This window comes from Carya illinoinensis, chromosome 1 (assembly GCF_018687715.1).
Source record: "Carya illinoinensis cultivar Pawnee chromosome 1, C.illinoinensisPawnee_v1, whole genome shotgun sequence".
Lineage (NCBI taxonomy): Eukaryota > Viridiplantae > Streptophyta > Magnoliopsida > Fagales > Juglandaceae > Carya > Carya illinoinensis.
Window position 1 is genome coordinate 9,144,913 of NC_056752.1, and position 21,386 is coordinate 9,166,298.

General features: G+C 36.4%; 2 protein-coding genes across 4 annotated transcripts; both read left to right on the forward strand.

Annotated features, from left to right (window-relative positions):
- Positions 1 to 7,794: 7,794 nt before the first annotated feature.
- Positions 7,795 to 10,268, forward strand: LOC122309583 ((+)-neomenthol dehydrogenase-like). Its single transcript, XM_043123109.1, has 5 exons — positions 7,795 to 7,976; positions 8,124 to 8,370; positions 8,493 to 8,561; positions 8,697 to 8,873; positions 9,778 to 10,268. The coding sequence occupies exons 1-5, from the start codon at positions 7,957 to 7,959 to the stop codon at positions 10,147 to 10,149; spliced, it is 885 nt and encodes a 294-aa protein (XP_042979043.1). The 5' UTR covers positions 7,795 to 7,956; the 3' UTR covers positions 10,150 to 10,268.
- Positions 10,269 to 16,843: 6,575 nt separating this feature from the next.
- Positions 16,844 to 19,595, forward strand: LOC122309606 ((+)-neomenthol dehydrogenase-like). 3 transcript variants are annotated; one of them, XM_043123156.1, is made up of 5 exons: positions 16,844 to 17,050; positions 17,164 to 17,410; positions 17,993 to 18,040; positions 18,448 to 18,669; positions 19,039 to 19,595. In XM_043123156.1, exons 1-5 carry the CDS (start codon positions 17,031 to 17,033, stop codon positions 19,414 to 19,416), a joined length of 915 nt encoding a protein of 304 aa, XP_042979090.1. In that variant the 5' UTR covers positions 16,844 to 17,030; the 3' UTR covers positions 19,417 to 19,595. The 3 variants fall into 3 exon arrangements, with proteins under 3 accessions (XP_042979090.1, XP_042979082.1, XP_042979076.1); XM_043123148.1 differs by having other exon boundaries at positions 16,845 to 17,050; positions 18,472 to 18,669; XM_043123142.1 differs by having other exon boundaries at positions 16,848 to 17,050; positions 18,496 to 18,669.
- Positions 19,596 to 21,386: the final 1,791 nt, after the last annotated feature.

The following is a 21,386-nucleotide window of genomic DNA, read 5'->3' on the forward strand; positions in this document are numbered from 1 at the left end:
ATAGTAAACCGGACTTTGTAGAGGATACCTACCGCCTGGGGGGAGACCAACAAATAGTATCAGCATCTTCTTGCACCAGGGCTAATTGAGGAGGGATATACTGGTGAGGTACTATTTGAGAGCCTTAAAGGCAACGTCACACTCTTCATCACATGTTTGTGCCTTTCGCAAGACTTTAAAGAAGGGCTAACACCAGTGGACCTTGATACGAACGGTTAAGAGTTGCTACTCTCCCTACCTATTTTTGTACCTTGTTAATGCTTCGGGGCAAGCTCATATCGAGGATGGCTCTCCCTTCTTGAGATTGGCTTCAATTACACGCTCAAACACCATGAACCCCAAGAACTTTCCTGACCCCATACTGAAGGCATAATTTGCCAGGTTTAGTTTCATTTGGTACTGCCTTAGTATAGCAAAGGTTTCCCTCAAGTCACTTGAATGCTATTTCATGGTTTCATTTTTAACTAGCAAATCGTCCACATAGAATTCCATATTGCAACCTATTTGAATTTTGAACATGAGGTTGACAAGCTGCTGGTACGTGGCTCCTACATTCTTCAATCTAAAAGGCATCGCTGTCTAACAGTACAGACCGCAGTCGATGATGAACAAAGTTTTTTCCTCATCTTCGGGCTTCATGCAAATCTGGTTGTACCTAGAGTACGTATCCATGAAACTTAACATTTGATGACCTACTATGGAGTCGACGATAAGGTCAATGCGAGGAAGTGGGAAACTATCTTGCGTGCATGCTTTATTGAGGTCAGTGAAATCGATGCACATACTCCATTTTCTGTTGGGCTTCTTTACCAATACCACGTTGGATAGCCACTTGGGGTAATGAGCTTCGTGAATAAACTCCGTAGATAATAGACGGTCGACCTCCTCTACAATGGGGATGTTTTTCTCTATGCTGAAATTTTGACGCTTCTTACAGGCTCTTTTGGCCTTTGGGTCGATGCTCAGATAGTGTTAAATGATCTCGGGAGCAATCCCGGGCTTGTCCTTATGCCCCCTAGCGAAGATGTTCTGATGTTTGACAAGGTGCTGCGTTAGGGCATTACATGTTTCCTGTGTCATCTCGCTTCTGATCCTTGCAATTGCTTCTGGCCGGTTTGGGTCTAAATGAACGAGCTTCGATGGTTCGTTGGGGTCCAGGTTCCTGAGTGCTTGTTCATCCCAGACTTCCTCTTTTGTAGGAAAGTGCTTAGGCTGTGGCGGCAGTGTGCCGTCCCCAGCTAGTGGGTAAGCAGCTTCTGCCTCAGTGCTCAAAACCACCCTTGAGATATCCCTTATTGTCTTTCCAGGAATCTCCTTTGCTCGCGGGGATGCCTTCATGTTTATTAGGCTTGGTCATTTCCGGTGCCCGAGGAACCTAGAACAAGCCGTCTCGGGTGCACAAAGTACACGTAAGACCTATAAAGGTCTTTATAAGGTTCCCACAGACGGCGCCACTGTTCACATTGTGTTTCGTACGCCCTTGGGCCAAGTTCTAGGGACTCGGATCTTTAGTAATGTGTCTATAAAACTCAGAGAAGATGAAGCTAGAAATGGGCACCTTGGGGGCCAAGGAGCCTCCGATGCCAAAGTTTGTAAGGATTGTTCGCCGATTGCAAATAAACACTAAAGTAAAATGTGGAGAGACTTAGAGAACTTTCCTCGTACTGGGGGTGGCTATTTATACTGGTGCCTGAGGAGGAGTCAAATCCTCTCTATCCCCGTGGGTCCCTTGTCCACATCATAACTTTTGGTTCAGTCTAATTGATGTGGCATGCCTTAGAGGCGGCACCATTAATGCAGCGCTTGGCTAGAGCTGGGTAGACATCAATCAAGTGTGCTTCAATAGAGGCACCATAAATGCGGCGCTTGGCTTGTTTGACCTTATCTTGAATTGACTTCCACTTGTCCATTTGTTCTCTAAGTTTTAGGGATCAATGGCTCCCCTTTCCTTGGTCTTCTCTCATTGGTTTCAATTTCCAATGGGTGGGATGGTTGTGCAGTACTTAGGTGGCTGCTCACATCCATTCCCTGGCAGCTTCATATTCACACACAGATACCCCCAAGTCGACTTGGGCTATCGTGGGCTAGTGTTGGGGTTCTTGAGCTTGGGAGAGTAAGTGATGGGTCTTACTACTGAGAAGAAGGGAGGGGTGGGGGAGGGGAACCCCTCACACCCCCTTCAAGAAGAAGAGTATATAGAGTGTGCTCTCATCTTGGAAACTAAGTGAAGAAACTAGTAATTACTAAGAGGTTTGGTGAACACATCAGCAAGTTGATGACCAGAAGCCAAATGAAAAGTCTAGATAACTCCAACTTGTATTTTTTCTCAAATAAAGTGACAATCCAACTCAATATGCTTTGTTCTTTCATAGAAGACTGGATTGACAGCAATGTGTAATGCATCTTGACTATCACAACAAAGTTGAGCACTATGAGTATGTGAAACACAAAAGTTAGATAAGAGAGTGAGAAACCAAATGATATCACGAGTGGTAGAAGCCATTGATCTATACTCAGCCTCTGCAAAAGATCTAGAGACAATGGTATGTTTCTTGGTCTTCCAAGAAACCAAAGAGTCCCTGAGAAAAACACAATAACTACTTATAGAACTCCTACTGTCAGGACCAAAAATCCAATTAGAATCAGCAAATGCTTTGAGAGATAAAGTATTGGCAGCGAGAAAGAAAACGCCATGACCAGGAGTGCCTTTGATATATTGTAAAATTCTGTAACCTACTTGTAAATGGGGCTGTCTAGGCTGAGCCATATATTGGCTAAGTCTATTGATAGAATAATACAAATCTGGTCGAGTTAACGTGAGGTAAAGAAGTCAACCTACAAGTCTTCTATAAACTGTAGGATCAAGCAACAAGTCCCCCACATCCTTACTCAATTTAATATTTTGTTCCATAGGAAAGACAACAGGTTTAGAAGCAAGTAAACCAGCATCTTGAAGAATCTCCAAAGAATATTTTCTCTAACATAAAGAAATACCAGTAGGAGACCGTGCCAGTTCCAAAGTAAGGAAATATTTGAGCTTACCAAGGTCCTTGAGCTTAAACTTCTCATCAAGCAAGGACTTTAAAAGCTCAATAAATTTCATATAATTACTAGTTAGGAGAATATCATCAATATAGACAAGAAGGGCAATGAAAGATGAACTCTCAGTCTTAGTAAAAAGAGAATAATTAACTTTGGATTGTTGAAAACCCATACTGAGTATAGAAGTTGAATACTTAGAGAACCATTGTCATGAGGCCTCTTTCAAAACATAGAGTGATTTGTTCAACTTGTAAGCTTGGGACCCCCCTTTAACATGAAAACCAGGAGGTAGAACCATGTATACTTCTTTAAATAAATCCCCATGTAGAAAAGTATTATTTACATCAAGCTATGTAAGATGCTAGCCTTTCACAATAGCATTGGCCAAAAGAGATTTAACAGTAACCATTTTAGCAACAAGTGAAAAAGTTTCAAAATAATCCAATCCTTTAGTTTGGGTATAACCTTTAGCAACTACCTTTCCTTATATCTTTCAATGGAACTATCAGCATGATATTTAATCTTATTAATCCATTTATAGCTAATGGGTTCTTACCAGGAGGTAAAGAAGTAACAGTCCAAGTATTATTAATTTCTAAGACTGTAATCTCAACAGTAGGTACATAATATGGACCCCAAATAGCACAATAAACTAGATCAAATGGAGTAGTAGACAAATAAGCATTATTAGGAAAAGGCAATTTTTCTGTTTAGCTAAAGTACAAATCACACAAGGATTGCATGGAACAGTCAATTGAGAAAAAAAAACAAACAAACAGCATTCTAAAATTAAAAGGATGACCAAGCCTATTATGCGAAAGCTCATAACTAGAGCATTTAGGTGTAGTGGAACAAACAGATGTAGATATAATTTCAAGTAAACAAGCAGTATTTGAAGTAAAGTAAAATTAGAAAGGCTTGATTGTTGCATTATATAAAGACCTTCATACAATCTACCCACTCCAATAGCCTCCAACGAATCAGGTCCTATATGAGACAAATGTCTGAGGAAATCATAAAAATAAGTTAGTAACTGTGTTAACTTGCTAATAGAAATCACTTTGAAATGAAAAGTTAGAACACATAAAACATCATGTAAGATAAGATGTTCAGAAATGGAAACAGAGCCAATATGTGTAACAGACACAAATTGACCATTAGGAAGTTTCATAGAAGCATTAACATAATGAGCAATAGAAGTAAAACAATCAATAAAAGGAACTATATGATCAGTTGCTCCAATATCAAGAATCCATGAATTGGAATCAAATGTAGCAGATTGAGTACCAGAAAATATAGAATGAGTATTATTATGTTAAAAAATAATACCAGAAAAATTATTCGAAACAACTATATTGACAATAGAAGAAATTGGATCAACAGATTTAGGAGAAGGAAGCATGGGCAAAAGCTGCTGATATTGAGCATCAGTCAATGAAAAAGGAGAAACAACTGAGGATTTACTCTCACTTAAGACAATAGAATTAGCTATGGATTGTTGCCTCTATTTTGATTTGTAGCCTAGAGGAAAACCATGCAACTTGAAACACTTGTCAATTACAGGACCGATAATTCCACAATGTTTACATACTATTCTATCTTTCTTAGAAAATGATTTAATAGATATGGTACAATCAACATAAAAAGAAAATACATGAGAATCAGCAAAGGGTAAAGAGACAGAAAATATTTTGCGTTATTGTTCCTCTTGTAAAATAAAAGAAAAGAACTTTATTAAGAGGAGACAGAGGCCCTATAAGCAAAATCTATGCACGAGTAGGTGCAAAAGATTCATTCAATCCCATAAAAAATTATAAAATATGTTCCTGTTGAACATGAGAGTTCAACGTTCGTACAACACCACAAGAACAAGCAAGAATAGGCTTGTAATTAGAAAGTTCATCCCAAAGGCCCTTAAGACGAGTAAAATAATTACTCACCGAAAGAGAACCTTGAATAAGAGAGGAAATGTGAGGTCTATTTTTTTGAAAAAATCATTCCTTAAGATCGGACCATATCTTATATATTGTAACTTCTCATATGCAGTTGCAATATATAAGATACTAGAAGAAATTTCAGTAGAGACAGATTTTAAAATCCAAGATATCACGACCTTGTTACATCGGAGCCATGGAAAAAAGAGAGAATTCATCGGATCCAAATGTTTTGGAAGAGATTCATTAACAAATCCAAACTTGATCTTTGCAAAGAGAGCTTGAGATCATGCATGATAGTTTTTTCTGAAAAGAGGCTTAGTGACCAAAAGGACAATACGACTGTCGGTAGGGTGAAGAAAGTAAGGAGAAGTAGTATCCCCAAAGATGAATTTGTGAGATGGAGACATGGAAGCAATTCAAAAAGAAGAAAAAACATCTTATATCATGTAAAATGTAAAGAAATGTAAAAGAGGTGCTCGAGAAGTATAAACCCTTGTGAGCAAAAGACGAAAGTAAAGAGTTTTATGGAAGAACGAAATATGAATCAAATTGAATTAATTGTCTATATGTACAATAGCTATTTATAACACATGAGTAAAAACTTACACATGTGACTATCCCGTGATATACAATAAATAAAAAATAAAAATTATGTCCTGATCGGGAGCAAAAGTCTTTCTCATTTATCATTGATAATTGAAAGAGCAATGCTACATACAGTCGTGGAATTGTAAACGCCGTACAATCATTTTGAAAAAGAGTAGGGTCTACGGTTAAAAAGTTAGTTTTTTTTTCATGTGGGTCTCATATTAATTCATTTTTTTAAAGTGACTGCACACCACTTGCACAATCATAACTATAAATATCATTTTTTTTAATTAAAACCTGGTCAGAAAGTCTTTCCCATTTATCATTGACAATTGAAAACTGTTGCTTCCAAGAAGAAGAATTATACACCATTATGGTGGGTTATAAAAATTCAACACGTGATGCTTTTTGAGCCATTTATTTTCTTGTACGGTTGAATATATGGTAATTTTTTTGTATTGTTAAATGTCTTCTCTCTATTCCTTTGGAGGATGAGGAATGATTTTCTACTTTTCTTTTAGATGTTAGGGAATTGTTATTATCTCTTATAAATATCTATATTTTAACATATATTCATATTTTAAAAGATTTTATCAGTAAATAATTTATAGAAATTAAGATAATATTTATTATAAAGAAATTTATGTTATAAATGAATAATCTTTTTTTTTGTATTTATTAATCATAAATGTACCTTTTAAGTTTTATGAATGAAATAAAATTTATTTTTTATAAATTTAAATAAATTAAAAAAAAGAAAAAAGAAAACGAGATGAGAACAGAAGATAAATGCTCTTATTAAGGAATCAATTTGAATCTTTCAAAACGTCCATTTCAGGACTCGTCAAGTCCATTTCATTTCTACAAAAAAAGTCCCCTTCGTTTAATATCGACAGGACACCTGCTTTGACTTTGGAATCATAACTTACATCTGTCTCATAACTTGCATCATAGGTTGAAGGTTCATAACTTGTAGATCTTTGCTACGTAGTTTACAAATTATATATTATATTATATTTTTATTTTTATTTATTTTTAAAGTTTTTTTTAAATTAATTAAATTCTTTTACTTATTATCTATATATCAAATATTTAATAAAAAATAAAAAAATATAATATGGTGTGTGGACTTATATTTAAAATTTTTCTAATGTATAATCCAAGTTTCTATAATCCACATCACACGAATTAGAAAAGATTATTATAAATTTTATTAAATTATTCGTATGGCATTATAAATTTTAATGCCCCGCATATTATGCTTTCTCATGCTTTTTTACCTTTTAGAGTATAAATAACAAATTTATTTGTGATATATAAGTTTTTTGAAATAAAATTATCGGTGTCAATACGAGGAATTAAAAACATATGTTATATGGTATACTATTGTTTTAGGCCTGGTTTGATTGCATAAATTAAACTATTTCATCTCATCTTATCTAATATAATTATTACAATTTACTCAAACTCACACACATAATATAATAAAAAATTCAATTTTTTAAATATTAAAATAAAAATAAAATAAAATAATTAAATTTTAATAATATATTATTCAATTTTCAACTTTCATCTCATGTCATCCTTATAATCAAATGGGATCGTATTTTTATAAGTGATTCTACTCATCATTTCACACCATACTCTTTACTTATTTTAAAAAAAAAAAAAATTGTTTATTTCATTATTTTATTTTATTTTTGTTAAACTAATTGAGTTATTTTACTTATCATTCATATACTATACACTTATTATAGCAAAAAAAATATATATATATATATATATAATATATAGTGTATGAGGATAATAAATAGAATTACTTTATTATATTGTATTGATGTGATATTATCTATCATTTATTGAATTTGTTATTTTAAAAACAGTAGAATTAATTTAATGGTTGATGGATGCCACAACAACTTGATTTGTATCATAACTCTAAAAAAATAACGAGTTTTTGTTCATGCAAATAAAAATAAAATAAATTTGTTTAACTTCAAAACAATTTTGACTTATACATAGATTGCCTATAAGATTTTAATTTTTGTACGAAAGTTTAATCACTTAGCTAGGGTACTTTTATTTATTTATTTATAATTATGCCAATATATACGGTAAATATTTTAATTCAATTTATAAATTAATCATTTAATAAAAATAAAAAATAATATTTATAATTTTAAAATATACAAATCTCCTTCCCTGCCTTTCAAAGTAAAAAACGTATCAGGTTACGAAATCTGACTTGATTTGCAAAATTTCCCCGAACACCCGTCAGATGCATTTTTCTACAATAAAAGGCCAGCATCTACCACTCAAATGGCAGTCCAATTTCCCGACCTCACCTTACTCGTTTTTCTCAATCCAAGTTTCGAAGTGTTAACCATCAATGGCTGAGGCAACAAAGAGGTATTTCCTCAATCTTCCCTTTTCAGTCCTTCCATGGTGTCTTTTACACATTCCATCGAAACCTCAAACCACACGTATATATAGCACCCCCATCTCTCTGATTCCTTCGTGAATTTTTTTTTTTTTTTGGTTTTTTTTCTTTTTCAGGTATGCAGTTGTTACAGGGTCGAACAAGGGTATTGGATTCGAAACAGTTAGACAGTTGGCTTCAAACGGGATCGTTGTGGTGTTAACAGCAAGAGATGAGAAGAGGGGTCTTGAAGCTCTCCAGAAGCTGCAATACTCAGGTCTCACAGATCAAGTGGTTTTCCATCAGCTTGATGTGTCTGACCCTGCTAGCATTACTTCTTTTGCAGATTTCATCAAAGCCCAGTTCGGGAAACTTGATATCTTGGTATATATCATCCGAAGCTGATATTTTGGTCTCTGTTTTGGCAGATTCCATGTTTCTGTTGTTGGTTTTACTGAATTTTCAGAACAAAATGAGTGCTGAGAAATCTTGTAAAAACTGTGCAGGTCAACAACGCCGGGGTTCCTGGAGCTATAGTAGATGGGGACGCTTTAGCAGCTTCAGGTCATGGTAAGGTATGTGCTTTTTTTAGCATGATTTATTTATATTTTTCTTTGCCAGAAAAATAGTGAGTGGACTCGAGGAAAGTGATGCGCAATTGGGCAGACATGCGCTAGAGGATGGTCAGAGTTTTTTCCTTGTTGATGCAGGAAGGTGCCATAGTCGATATGAGCAAAATGTTTGTTCAGACTTATGAGTTGGCTGAAGAGTGCATTAAAACAAACTACTATGGCGGCAAAAGAATGATTGAAGCATTTGTTCCCCTCCTTCAGTTATCCAATTCACCGAGGATTGTTAATATTTCCTCTTCCAATGGAACCTTGAAGGTATGAAGCAACTACAGATATATTTGTGCAGCATCCTCGCTTATATTGAAGTTCTCTACAAGTTTTTAAATGGGTTTGAATCGAAAGTTGATATTATACTAAGAGTAATGCTACATGCAGTATTTATGCAAATGTCGTGCAATCATTTTAGAAAAAAGTGGAGTCCACGATTAAAAAGTTAATTTTTTTTTCATATAGGTCCCGTATTAATTTACTTTTTTCAAAAAGACTGCGTGGCGCTTGCATAACTATGATTGCAAATATCATTTCTCTATAACTAAAGTTGGTGTGTGTAAACATCCATGTGTACCATTTTTTTTTTTAATCATTGTGGGATCTACTTCAATGTTGTGTTTGGAATGTCAAAACTATGTTTTTTCTAATTTTAATACCAATTGAAAATAAATAATGTTTTACACCAGACTTTCATTCCCCTATGTAAGAAGTAAAATTTTAATTATCATCTCTTATACCACACACTAACACGTGACAAATTATATATAAAAATGATAAATCACATATTGGTGGGTGGTGTAGGGATGATGAGTAGCATTTCTCATGTAAAAATATCTAATAGTGATAAATATAATACATCTTATATAATAAGATGAAAATAAAATTGTAACATAGTATATATAATTTTCCATTGAAAATTGTCCAAGTTGAGTTTCATCTATTTTGGAAGGGGTCATATCTTTTCAAAATGATAGAGATCTAAGGAAAGTCCTATGCATATACTATACATCAAAATGATTAGTCAATATTGTAATTGGAGTCTTTCCTAATAATTTAGATTGTCTTTCCGAACCTTTGGCATTTTAGAAACACTCCAGTCTTTTATATATATACATACGCGATCCAATTTCCCATTAATTCAAATGCAAGTTTCCATCTTGTGATTCAGAATGTACCAAACGAGTGGGCCAGAGGAGTGTTAGGGGATGCCGAAAGACTTATAGATGAAAGAGTGGAAGAGGTATTGATAGAATATCTGAAAGATTTCAAAGAGGGACGCTTGGAATCCAAAGGCTGGCCAACTGCTTATGTGGTTTCGAAAGCAGCTGTGAGTGCCTATACCAGAATTGTGGCCAAGAAATATCCCTCTTTTCGAGTCAATTGCGTTTGTCCCGGCTATGTCAAGACAGAAATGAATCAGAACAATGGCTTGCTGACGGCTGAAGAAGGTGCTGCAAGTGTCGTCAGGTTGGCACTGCTGCCAAACGACGGTCCTTCTGGCCTCTTCTTTGTTCAGAATGAAGTGTCTGCTTTCGACTAAGGATTCTATGCCTATTTGTATTTATACAGTATTGTCAGAAAAACGGTAGAATAAAGAGGTGATCCCTTTACGTACATGTATATCGAATCACTATGAACTTTCATTTCCAGGTCCGTCAACACAGGCATCTGAAATGGAGCCAATGAGTTTTTTGGCTGCCGCTCAAAGTGGCAGCAGCCACTGGGATCCGGAGCAGCGGTGCTTTAGTAATGATAAGTGAAAAAACAAAATAAAAATGAAATCAACCGCACACTACATAAGATTTATGTAATATTACCTACGTTTATATGGTTCACACGAAAGAATAAAATAAATGAAAAAATAAAATAAAATTGATGAACAGTTACTTGAAGCGATACATTCGAGTACATACTATATTTCTCTATCAAACAACAGGTTAAATACAACAGTGGGGATTTCGATTTTCTTTCCCTGTTTCTTTTGCTTTTCCCAGCTTTAGAATGATAGCTCCTCTCCTGGTTTTCAGGGTGAGGTTTTTTCTCTCATTGAAGAGTCTGGTCTCTTAAGCTATCTCTGATAGTTGGAAGAGGATATGGAAGAGGATTTAGCTATGAAGTGGGAGGCTCTCAGCCTGACTGAAAAGGAGCAAGGAGAGGTTGTTATCTCACACAGCTCAAAGGAAAGGATGTTGAAACAAGGACAACACTGTCTACTGGCTATGGTCATCGCTGAGAGGGCTATCAATAAGGAGGCTTTCAAAAACACTATGGCAAAAGCCTGGAAATGCACTAGCTGGATGCAGTTTTCTGAAGTAGGGAGCAACCAATTTCTAGTAGAATTTCACCTAGAACAGGACCTGGAACAGGTGCTACAAGGAAGGCCATGGTGCTTTGACAGATGGTTGGTCTGTTTACACTCATTCGAAGGAAAGAAGTCAGTTAAAGAAATCCCTTTCTCTATGGAGATCTTCTGGGTGCAGGCACACAACACACCTTTTGCAAGCATGAATTCGGATGTTGGCCAACAAATTGGAAATAGCATTGGAAAATGTTTAGAAGTACAAGCAGATACCAGAGGGATATGCTGGGGAGAATTCATACGTATGAAGGTGGAACTCGACATTACAAAGCCAATACAAAGAGGTCTTTTCCTTACGTTTGAAGGGAAGAAGTCATGGATTGTTCTGAAGTATGAAAGACTGCCTAACATGTGCTTTAGGTGTGGTTGCATAAAGCACAATGCCAAAGGCTGTTCTGCTAACAACACAGGTAGTGAAATGAGGCAGTATGGACCATGGTTACGAGCTCCAGCAACCAGACCTATGGATGGTGAGAAGAAAAAGGTATGGAACAGACAGCAGCAAGCATGACCATGGTGAACAGAAATGGAAAACAGACAAGGAGGTCAGGGATGACCCTGCTACCGAGGAACCTTACATCTCAACAACTAGGCAGACACCAAAGCACACTGATGCAGACAGTTCAGCAGCTCGAGGAGGAAACAAGCAGACATCTGCCAACCCATCACTTGCAAAAGGTACATTCTTTCCTGTAGAGGAAACAGTGAGGCTACCTATGTGTAATGTCACCTCTGAGTATATAAACCAAACTGAACCGTGCTTAATGAGAAAAAGCAACAAACCAGATTTCCCAAAGAATGATATGCAAATATGTCAACAAATAAGGCCCCAGGTAGGCTCAGTGGGAAAAAGTCATACTGATGGGCTTAAGGACCAAGTATCATCTTTTGGTCTTTTTGTCTCTGATCAGGTGCAAGTGCTGCAGGAAATTAAGAAAAAGGCCACATGGAAGAGAAAGGCTCGTGGAAAAAAGCCGGGCCAACTTACTACTGAGACAACTAGTAACAAAGAAAATACCATTCCAGTTTTAAGCAAAAGGCAGAACCATGAGGAGTCTTCCTCTGTCAAGCCACAAAGGAAAAAAATAAAACAGGAGGGGGTGGAACCAGAACAGCAGAATGGTGAGGAGATGGTGGTGGCTGGATCCCAGCCCCACCAGTGTTTATGAGTTGCTTGAGCTGGAACTGCCGAGGGCTTGGGAACCCTCGGACAGTGAATAACTTGCATTTTTTAGTGCAATCCAAGTCTCCCACCTTTGTTTTCTTAATGGAAACAAAGAGCAGAAGATCTAGAGTGGAAACTGTCAAGAGAGTGTTGAAGTATGAAAACAGTTTTATTGTTGATGCAGTAAGGGCTAGAGGTGGTGTTGCTTTTCTATGGAAGCAAGACACGGAGGCAGAGGTGATCTCATACACCAACTCACACATATCCTTACAAGTCTCATCTGGTCATGTACCAAAGAAATGGATCCTAACTGGTTTTTATGGAAACCCTGTCACAGAAGCCAGAAGGGGTAGCTGGGAGCTTTTGGAGAGTTTGAATCCTAATGACAATTTGGGATGGTTATGTGTTGGAGATTTTAATGAAATGCTCCATTTTAATGAGAAGAAAGGGGGCCCTGCAAGACCACAAAAGCAGATGGACAGGTTCCAGGAAGCAGTGACTAAGTGTGGCCTTTTTGATATGGGGTATGTTGGAAGTAAGTTCACGTGGAACAATGGGAGACAAGGACCAGCTTTCATTAAAGAAAGGTTGGACAGAGCATTTTGTAATGGCCAATGGTCAGACCAAAACAATGATGCAAGAGTTCACATACTGCCAACTCTCAGTTCTGACCATAGTCCACTGTGGATCACCTATAACCAACTACCAAGACCAGGCCCCTGGGAAACAAAGACATTCAGGTTTGAAGCCAAGCGGCTCCTAGATGAGGAGTGCTACAAGCAAGTGGAAAACTCATGGAAAACCCCAAAAAATGCTAGAGGAAAGATGGAGTGCATGTTAGCAGGCCTTCAGCACTGCAAGGAAAAATTGAACCAGTGGAGTGGAAAAAAGTTTGGCAACACAAGAAGAAGGGTAAGGGATAACATGGATGCATTAGCTCAGCTCCAAAACAGGAACTCAGGTCACCTAACTGAACAAGTAAAACACCTTCAGAGAGATATAGATACAGCACTAGAAATGGAAAACATCAAGTGGAAGCAAAGGGCAAAGAAGAAGTGGCTGAAGGAGGGAGACAGGAATACAAAATTTTTCCATCAAGCTGCTACACAGAGAAGGAAAACAAATCTTATTAAAGGAATACTTGATAACCAAGACCATTTGGTCGAGTCAAAAGAAGGAATCAGTGGCCTTTTTCAAGAGTATTACATTGACCTTTTCACTTCCTCGAGACCCAATTTAGAAACTGAGTGTGTTCTTTCTTTGGAGGCCAAAGTAACCAGCTTACAAAATGGGCAGCTAACAAAAGCCTACTGTAGACAGGAAGTAGAAGATGCAGTTTTCCATATGGAAGGGATGAGTTCACCAGGCCCGGATGGTTTTCCTGCCCTTTTCTATCAAAAGCACTGGAGCATTGTAGGAGACCAAGTTACAGAAGCTGTGCTTAATGTTCTGAACTCAGAAGGCAGTTTGGAGAGCATCAACAACACACTCATCTCCCTCATACCAAAGAAGAAGGAATCTCTAAGGGTAACAGATTTCAGACATATCTCTTTGTGCAATGTAATATACAAGATTATTTCTAAGATGATTGCAAACAGACTAAAAAGGATCCTGCCGTGTATTATTTCACCATCTCAATCTGCATTCATACCTTCTAGATTAATATCTGATAATATAGTAGTGGCATTTGAGGCACTACATACTATGAAGTGTAGAATGTCAGGAAAAGAGGGCTATATGGCACTCAAACTCGATATGAGCAAGGCTTATGATCGAGTTGAGTGGGGTTTCCTAAGAGCAATCCTATACAAGATGGGTTTCTGCAGAAAATGGGTGGAAATGGTGATGACGTGTGTAGAGACAGTCAAGTATTCTCTTCTAGTGAATGGTACAGCTCAACCACAATTCTCTCCAACTCGAGGTATAAGGCAGGGTGACCCTCTGTCACCCTACCTTTGTATCATGTGTGCAGAGGCTTTAAGTAATTTAATTACCAAAGCTGAGGAGAACAGGCATATACATGGAATACCAGTAGCCAGAGGTCAACTGAAGGTGTCCCACCTCTTCTTTGCAGATGATAGCCTGGTTTTCTGCAAGGCAAAAGCTGAAGAATGGGTCAAATTGATAAAAATTTTGAAATGCTATGAAATGGCTTCGGGGCAAAGGTTGAACATTGAGAAAACTTCCATAATATTCAGCAAAAACACAGCAAGAGCTACTCAGGGTTATATCACATCAATTGCAGGGGTCAGAACAGCAATGGCTTATGAAAGGTATTTGGGCCTTCCCTCAGTCGTTGGGAGACACAAGGTTAAGACCTTCAAGGCAATCCTAGACAACATAAAGCAGAAGCTGAACAGCAAGTTTACTAGACCCCTCTCATTGGCAGGGAAAGAAATATACCTGAAAGCAGTCGTGCAAGCACTGCCAACCTACACAATGAGTGTTTTCAAATTGCCATTAAGTCTCCTACAAGCTATCAATAGTGCAATGGCCAATTTTTGGTGGGGTCAACAAGAAAAAGGAAACAAACTGCACTGGCTTTCATGGAAGAAGATGGGGCAGTCGAAGAGGGATGGAGGGTTGGGATTTAGAGACTTGGAAATCTTCAACACAGCCTTACTTTCAAAGCAATGCTGGAGAATACTCCAGGACCCTAATTCTCTGGCAGCAAAGGTGATAAAAGCTAAATACTTCCCTAAATCCTCGTTTCTACTAGCCAAGATTGGATCAAAACCATCCTATGTATGGAGAAGCTTAATTTCTGCAAGGCATATTATTGAAAGAGAGGCCTATTGGAGAATTGGCACAGGAGAAAAAACCAAAGTGTGGTCAGATAAATGGATTCTTAGGAGCACACCCACCAAGGCCACGAGTAATCAGAGGATCCTGGAAGCAAATGCAAGTGTATCTGAACTCATTGACCCCCACAATAAGTGCTGGAAATCTGAGCTAGTTAGGGAAGTTTTTGACCAGGAGGAAGCTGACTTGATACTTAGGATACCTATAAGCTCCCTCAGAACAGAAGATAAGCTGGTATGGAATGGATCAAGAGGGGGTTCCTTCTCAGTTCGAAGTGCTTACCACCTGGAAAAGTCTAAGGAGGTGGCAGTAAAGGGTCAAGCATCAACAAGCACTAGTGCTGGTGAAATTTGGAGAGGAATATGGCAACTTAGAGTCACTCCTAATGAGAGAATGTTCCTCTGGAGGGCTTGTAAAGAAATCCTTCCAACTCAATCCAATCTTTATAAAAAGAAGGTTGTCCCAAATCCTTTGTGCCTTATATGTCAAAGAGAGGAAGATGACTCAACACATGCTTTGTGGTCGTGTGAAGCTGCCAGAGATGTGTGGGGCCAATGCTCAAAGAGATTACAAAAATGCACACTATCCCACACCCCCATGCTGCAACTCTTAGAAAACCTTTTCCAGTTGCTCACTGAAGAGGAGCTAGAGGAGTTCACCGTGGTGGCAAGGAAGCTATGGCTTAGAAGGAATGCATTCATCTTCAACCAAGAGTTCTGGCCGCCATACAAGATCACCAGGGAAGTGAAAGAGAGAACTCAATGGGACCAGGAAGAACAGGAAAGGGCAAGGCAGCAGGTCCACATGCATGGAATGACAACTTCCTCTAAATCTGAGTGGAGACCACCACCACAGGATTGGTTTAAAGTTAATTGGGATGGAGTTGTGAACAAGATAAAAGGTTTTGTTGGGGTGGGGGTGGTGGTAAGGGACTGTCAAGGCATGGTTGTAGCAACACTGAGGAAAAGAAAGCCCCTACTCACAGATCCCTTTCTGGCCGAATCTTATGGGGCTCTAAAGGCTGTTCAGTTTGCAAGGGACCTGGGGCTGTCAAAGGTGGTGCTGGAAGGTGACTCACTCCAAGCCATACAAGCTTTGCAGGGGGAACAAGAGGTGTGGTGCAGTGCTAGCATGTTCCTTTTCGAAGCTAAGGTAGGACTTATAAATTTTGCAAGGTGGGAAGTCTCTCATGTTAGGAGAGATGGTAATGTTGTAGCTCACATTCTTGCAAAGAATGCTCTTTCCATTTCAGATTGTATCATCACTATGGAGGAATACCCTATGTGTATTTCTAGTTCATTGAAATGAAAAGTTCTAAAGGCTTGTTTCTGCCTTATAAAAAAAAAAAAAAAAACAACAGGTTAAATAAAGAGGAGCGTGGAAAAATCTGTGAAATTGGATCCCTGCATGGATCAAGTAGTGATCCCGCATTAGTACACGCACAAAATAAAAATAATTCAGGAGTTCAGTTAAAATCATTTTAGAAATAACTTAGTTTCTTTAATTTTTGAAAAATTCAAAATTCAAAATATAAGTCTACACATCATATTATTTTTTATTTTTACCAAATGTTTAGCATATGGGTAATGAGTAAAATAATTAAATTAATTTAAGAATAATAAATTTAAAAAAAATAAAAAATAAAAAATAAAAAATATGTGATATATAATACGTCGTTCTTAATTTTTTTAAAAAATAATAAATAGAAACCATTTTCCTATCTTATATGTAAAACGAGATTCATATCTCATCATTACATTTTTTTTAAATTTTTATATAAAATATAATAAATAATTTAACTTTTTTAAATTCTAATATAACTTTTTCAAATTCTAATACAATAATATTATTAAAATTAATATTTTAAACTCTCATTTTAATCTTAAAATTTTGATCTCACTCCCAAACCTTTCTTCCAATCTTTCTGTGCTCGCTAGACAACCACGTTGCCAACTTGCCAGAACACACCTGGATTCTTTTTTTCTTCAGAACTCCAGAAGCAACAAATCCTAGGACGAGTAAGCTTAAAAATCCAACCTCAGAGCTGAGTGCACGTTATCCATTTTCGAAATCAAAGTCCCAACTCTAGTCATCAATGGCTGAATCAACGAAGAGGTAACTTCTTCAGCCCTTCGATGGCATCTTTACACTTTCAGTCACAGTCCCCAACCACATTACATGTGTAACACCCATCTCTCCCATTTTCTTTTGGGTGTTTTGCTTTTCAGATATGCAGTTGTTACAGGGGCGAATAAGGGGATTGGGTTTGAAATAGTTAGACAGTTGGCTTCAAACGGGATCGTAGTGGTGTTAACAGCAAGAGATGAGAAGAGGGGTCTTGAAGCTCTGCAGAAACTGCAATACTCAGGTCTCTCAGATCAAGTGGTTTTCCATCAGCTTGATGTGTCTGACCCTGCTAGCATTACTTCTATCGCAGATTTCATCAAAACCCAGTTCGGGAAACTTGATATCTTGGTATATATGATTCAAATCTGATTTTTTTTTTTTTTTCCCCTGGACATTACGAAAACGGTTAAGTATCCTTCATGGGATGGTTGGAGAGTTAGTTGAATTTTGATTTCTTGTAGGAACTCGTTGACTTCTTTTTCTTAGTTTATTTATTTATTTATTTTGAGCTTACTTCTTTTTCTTAGTTATGGTTGTGTTACTATTATTTTGCGTTTTTTTCCCGTGTGAACCTTTTTCTTGGGTGAAATTTTTGCATTTTGCACTTGAATGATCTCTCTGTTTTTTTTTTTTCAATCAAATGATAAAGCTTGATAATTGACAGCCGAAACTACCAACTTGTATGAAATTCATATGATCTCGATACATTAATATTCATATGATCTCGATACATTAATGGTAGAACTAACACGTGGCTAATCAAAATTATTATAACAGCTAATTAGCACTTCAGATTCCTAATAAAATTAAGGTAATCCTTATGGGTTAGAAATCCTTTAAATAACAGGAGGGATTCGATATCTTTTCCTGCCTATAATAAAATAGCTCATGTAGACAAAACGAATGATGAAATGTCAAAACTATGTGCAGGTGAACAACGCAGGGATTGGTGGAGTGAAACTAGATGCTGATGTTGGGGTAAGTACTTGGGTAAATAGTTAACTTCTACCGGCTACAATTGTCTTTTTACAGTAGTTTTTGAACAACTCCTGTTTTGAATGTCATGGTTGCATTCCATCTTTTGTTTTTATTTAATTTTTCATTTTTAAAAAAACGAACAGTAACCTGTAATTTATATATAACCCTCAGTCATCATCGTTTGACTCCATCTTGTTGTTGACATTAGAGTTTCTAAGAAGCATTAAGGACTATCAGATTCTGCAAAGCAATAACATGGAAATGCTTTTGATCTTTTTATATATTTTTTTAAACATCTACTTTTCCTTGAGAAAACTTGGCATCTTTTAGGCTCTGTTTTATAGCCTTTTTGAGAGTGATTTTCTCTTTTCTCCATAGATTGCTGCAGTCTACCATGGTCTTCACAGTACTCGGTGATAGTAACAACGGAGATTGACTTCTTGGTGCTACTGCAGGCAGGAGCCGGATATGATCGGAGTAAACTGATTCAGAATTCTGAGTTAGCAGAAGAATGCTTGCAAACAAACTACTATGGTGCTAGAAGAATGGCTGAGACACTCATTTCTGTCCTGCAATTGTCCAGTTCACCAAGGATTGTTAACATTTCATCGTCCTTGGGGAAGTTAGAGGTATGAAAGTAGCACATTCTACACTTAGAAACACATTGTTAGCACCTTCTAAAGAAACTTGACAGAGTTTTACATTACTTTGGAAGGCTTGAAACTCAGGCAACTTGAACTTCTAGCAGAGACTCAACTTGAATTTTAGACCGTTGTAAAATGGGTGAAATACAGACCAAATTTTGGTAAATTCATCTCAATGATCTCATTATCTGATCAAGCTGAGTCAACAAGGCAAAAACTATTTATTAACTTGATGAATTCACTCTGGGCCAATGCTGAAATGTGACAAGTCTTTTGGATTATTCTACTTTCGTAACTTATGTTAATCTTATATCAGTTAATTTTTCAAAAAACTTTCTTGCTTGTCTGTTTCAGAGCATTCAAAATAAATGGGCTGAAGGAATTTTACGTGATGCTGAAAACCTTACTGAAGAAAAAGTGGATGAGGTGTTGAAGGTGTTTCTAAAAGATTTTAAAGAAGGTTCACTGACAGCAAAAGGGTGGCCAACTTTTCTATCTGCCTATTCAGTTTCAAAAGCAGCCATGAATGCCTACACAAGAATCCTGGCCAAAAAGTATCCAAGTTTCTGCATCAACTGTGTCTGCCCTGGCTCTGTCAAGACAGATATAAATGGAAACACTGGCATATTATCGACTGAAGAGGGTGCTTCAAGTCCTGTGATGTTAGCCCTGATGCGCAATGGCAGTCCTTCCGGCCTCTTTTTTGTTCAGAAGGAATTGTCTTCCTTCTGAGCATTACAATAAAATACATATAGCCTGTGTAAGATAGTAAATTTAAAGAAGTGGAAAGGCTAATCTCTGTACTTTCAATTTGAATATCTGTTATATTTATGAATAATTCTGTATATAATCATTTTTGTATACTCTCTGCACATTCCGCTGTTGTGATTGAATACATCAATTTTTTTTAATATGCAACCAATCACATCAATAGAATATACAGAAAAATACATAAAAATAACTGTACATATAATTTTTATATATTTATACTCATTTACATGTTTGTTATCAGCCATGAATATTTTGCATTTTTTAGGTTCGGTTATCAACTTATCAGGTTGTTTGTCACATTGTTGTTGTGTTTCAGCTTCTCATCCTTATCGGTTTTATCTCAAGTCATGTTGCCTTGGCTGGTGTTTGTGTTTATTGTTGTATCTACCTTAACAATAAAAAGTATTTTAGAATGACTCGTATCATATTAAATAATATCAGTATATTATTTTCCTAAAATTTTGTTTTAGATCAAGCATTTTTCAAAAAGAAAATAATTTTTCTGTAGCACTCTGCCTGAAATTATTCTAGTCCAAGAGCTGCCTCATTGACAGCAGATCACACCCTTATACATACATACATATGTATAATATATATTGAAGATGGAGAATGTAGAAAGCAGATGCCTTTTCAATTGGGAAGCTTCGAAATACCCGCAATATTAATGGAACTCATATACGTACAGAACGTATATTAATTTTCGACATCTGTATTAAATAAAATGTTAGTGAAATACGTAATAATATAATAAAAATTATAATAAAATTAACATTTAAATGAAATCAGTTTGAATTGAGACATGTAAATATCGTTTTTTTAAAGAGATTCAATTCCTCTACAGTGTACAAAATCTTAGATTAACCGGTATAGTAAAATTTTTCTTGAATTGACTCTTTTAAGATACAATGGTCTAACTGATTGTCGTATAATTCGAATCAATTATATATAAGTGATTAAGCTCAAAAATCTACCAAAAGATTATTTTTCTTTTATTTAGAAATATTTTAAAAAATATCTACGTACAATCCTCCTTTTCTCTCTCTTTCTATAGAATTTTTTTAATATTATATAGAAAGACAACACCATATACTAAAACCTTAAAAGTACACAAGACGGACGCCCCCATTATATAGAAAATTCTATCATGCGTGTAAAAAGTAGCCGTTTGTACATACGGCATCTGGGCAATAAAAAAGATAACTTAATAAAAAGAATGATGTTAGCCATCAATAATATTTATAAGGATGTTGGCCAATTAACTAAAACAATAACATATTAGGCTATTAACACAGAGAGACGGTAAGTATAATTAAGCAACGGTAAAAAATTATTATTAATTAAAAAATATCAACATTTCCCTACTATTTTTTAATAATAAAAAAATAAATAAAGAGATATTTACAGACAAAGAATGATTATTATGCATCATGAAAGTGTGCTCTATATTGAATCCTCACTTAATGAAATAATAACCTTTACTCTAAAATCAGTAGTGGTCTCATACTTAAACTATGACTGTTTAAGGAAAATAAAGAATTATTACTCACACATAATACTCCAGGTGTTGGCATGAGTTTTATTAGCCAGCACATTATGGCCTTGTGCTAATCCTGGTTTTATGAGTGTATTTGAGGATAAACTAAAATCTCATATAAAGCGGCCCCACTCTTACACTTACATAGGTGAAATTTGTCAAGGGTGCTTTTGTAATTTTTACACCTGACTCATAAGAGCTATAGAATTTTATTAAGAATTTCTTCAAAAACTCATCCTCCATAACATTACAGAATAAAATGCACTCACATCATATGAATGAGAAAAAAAAATAGTGCATTTCTTACGACTATCATATGATTTGTTTTTCCCATTAAACCTGGTTATCAAGATCTCTGGTTCCCAGGTTGGATATCCTCATACATGGTTAATGAATT

What these genes read in the sequence shown, in the direction of transcription:
- LOC122309583 (XM_043123109.1), top strand. Translation starts at nt 7,957, where the DNA reads ATGGCTGAGGCAACAAAGAG. An exon ending in ATGGCTGAGGCAACAAAGAG is followed by an intron (nt 7,977 to 8,123) that starts GTATTTCCTCAA and finishes TTTCTTTTTCAG; the next exon opens with GTATGCAGTTGTTACAGGGT. An exon ending in CAGCTTCAGGTCATGGTAAG is followed by an intron (nt 8,562 to 8,696) that starts GTATGTGCTTTT and finishes TTGTTGATGCAG; the next exon opens with GAAGGTGCCATAGTCGATAT.
- LOC122309606 (XM_043123156.1), top strand. Translation starts at nt 17,031, where the DNA reads ATGGCTGAATCAACGAAGAG. An exon ending in AACTAGATGCTGATGTTGGG is followed by an intron (nt 18,041 to 18,447) that starts GTAAGTACTTGG and finishes TGGTCTTCACAG; the next exon opens with TACTCGGTGATAGTAACAAC. An exon ending in CGTCCTTGGGGAAGTTAGAG is followed by an intron (nt 18,670 to 19,038) that starts GTATGAAAGTAG and finishes TGTCTGTTTCAG; the next exon opens with AGCATTCAAAATAAATGGGC.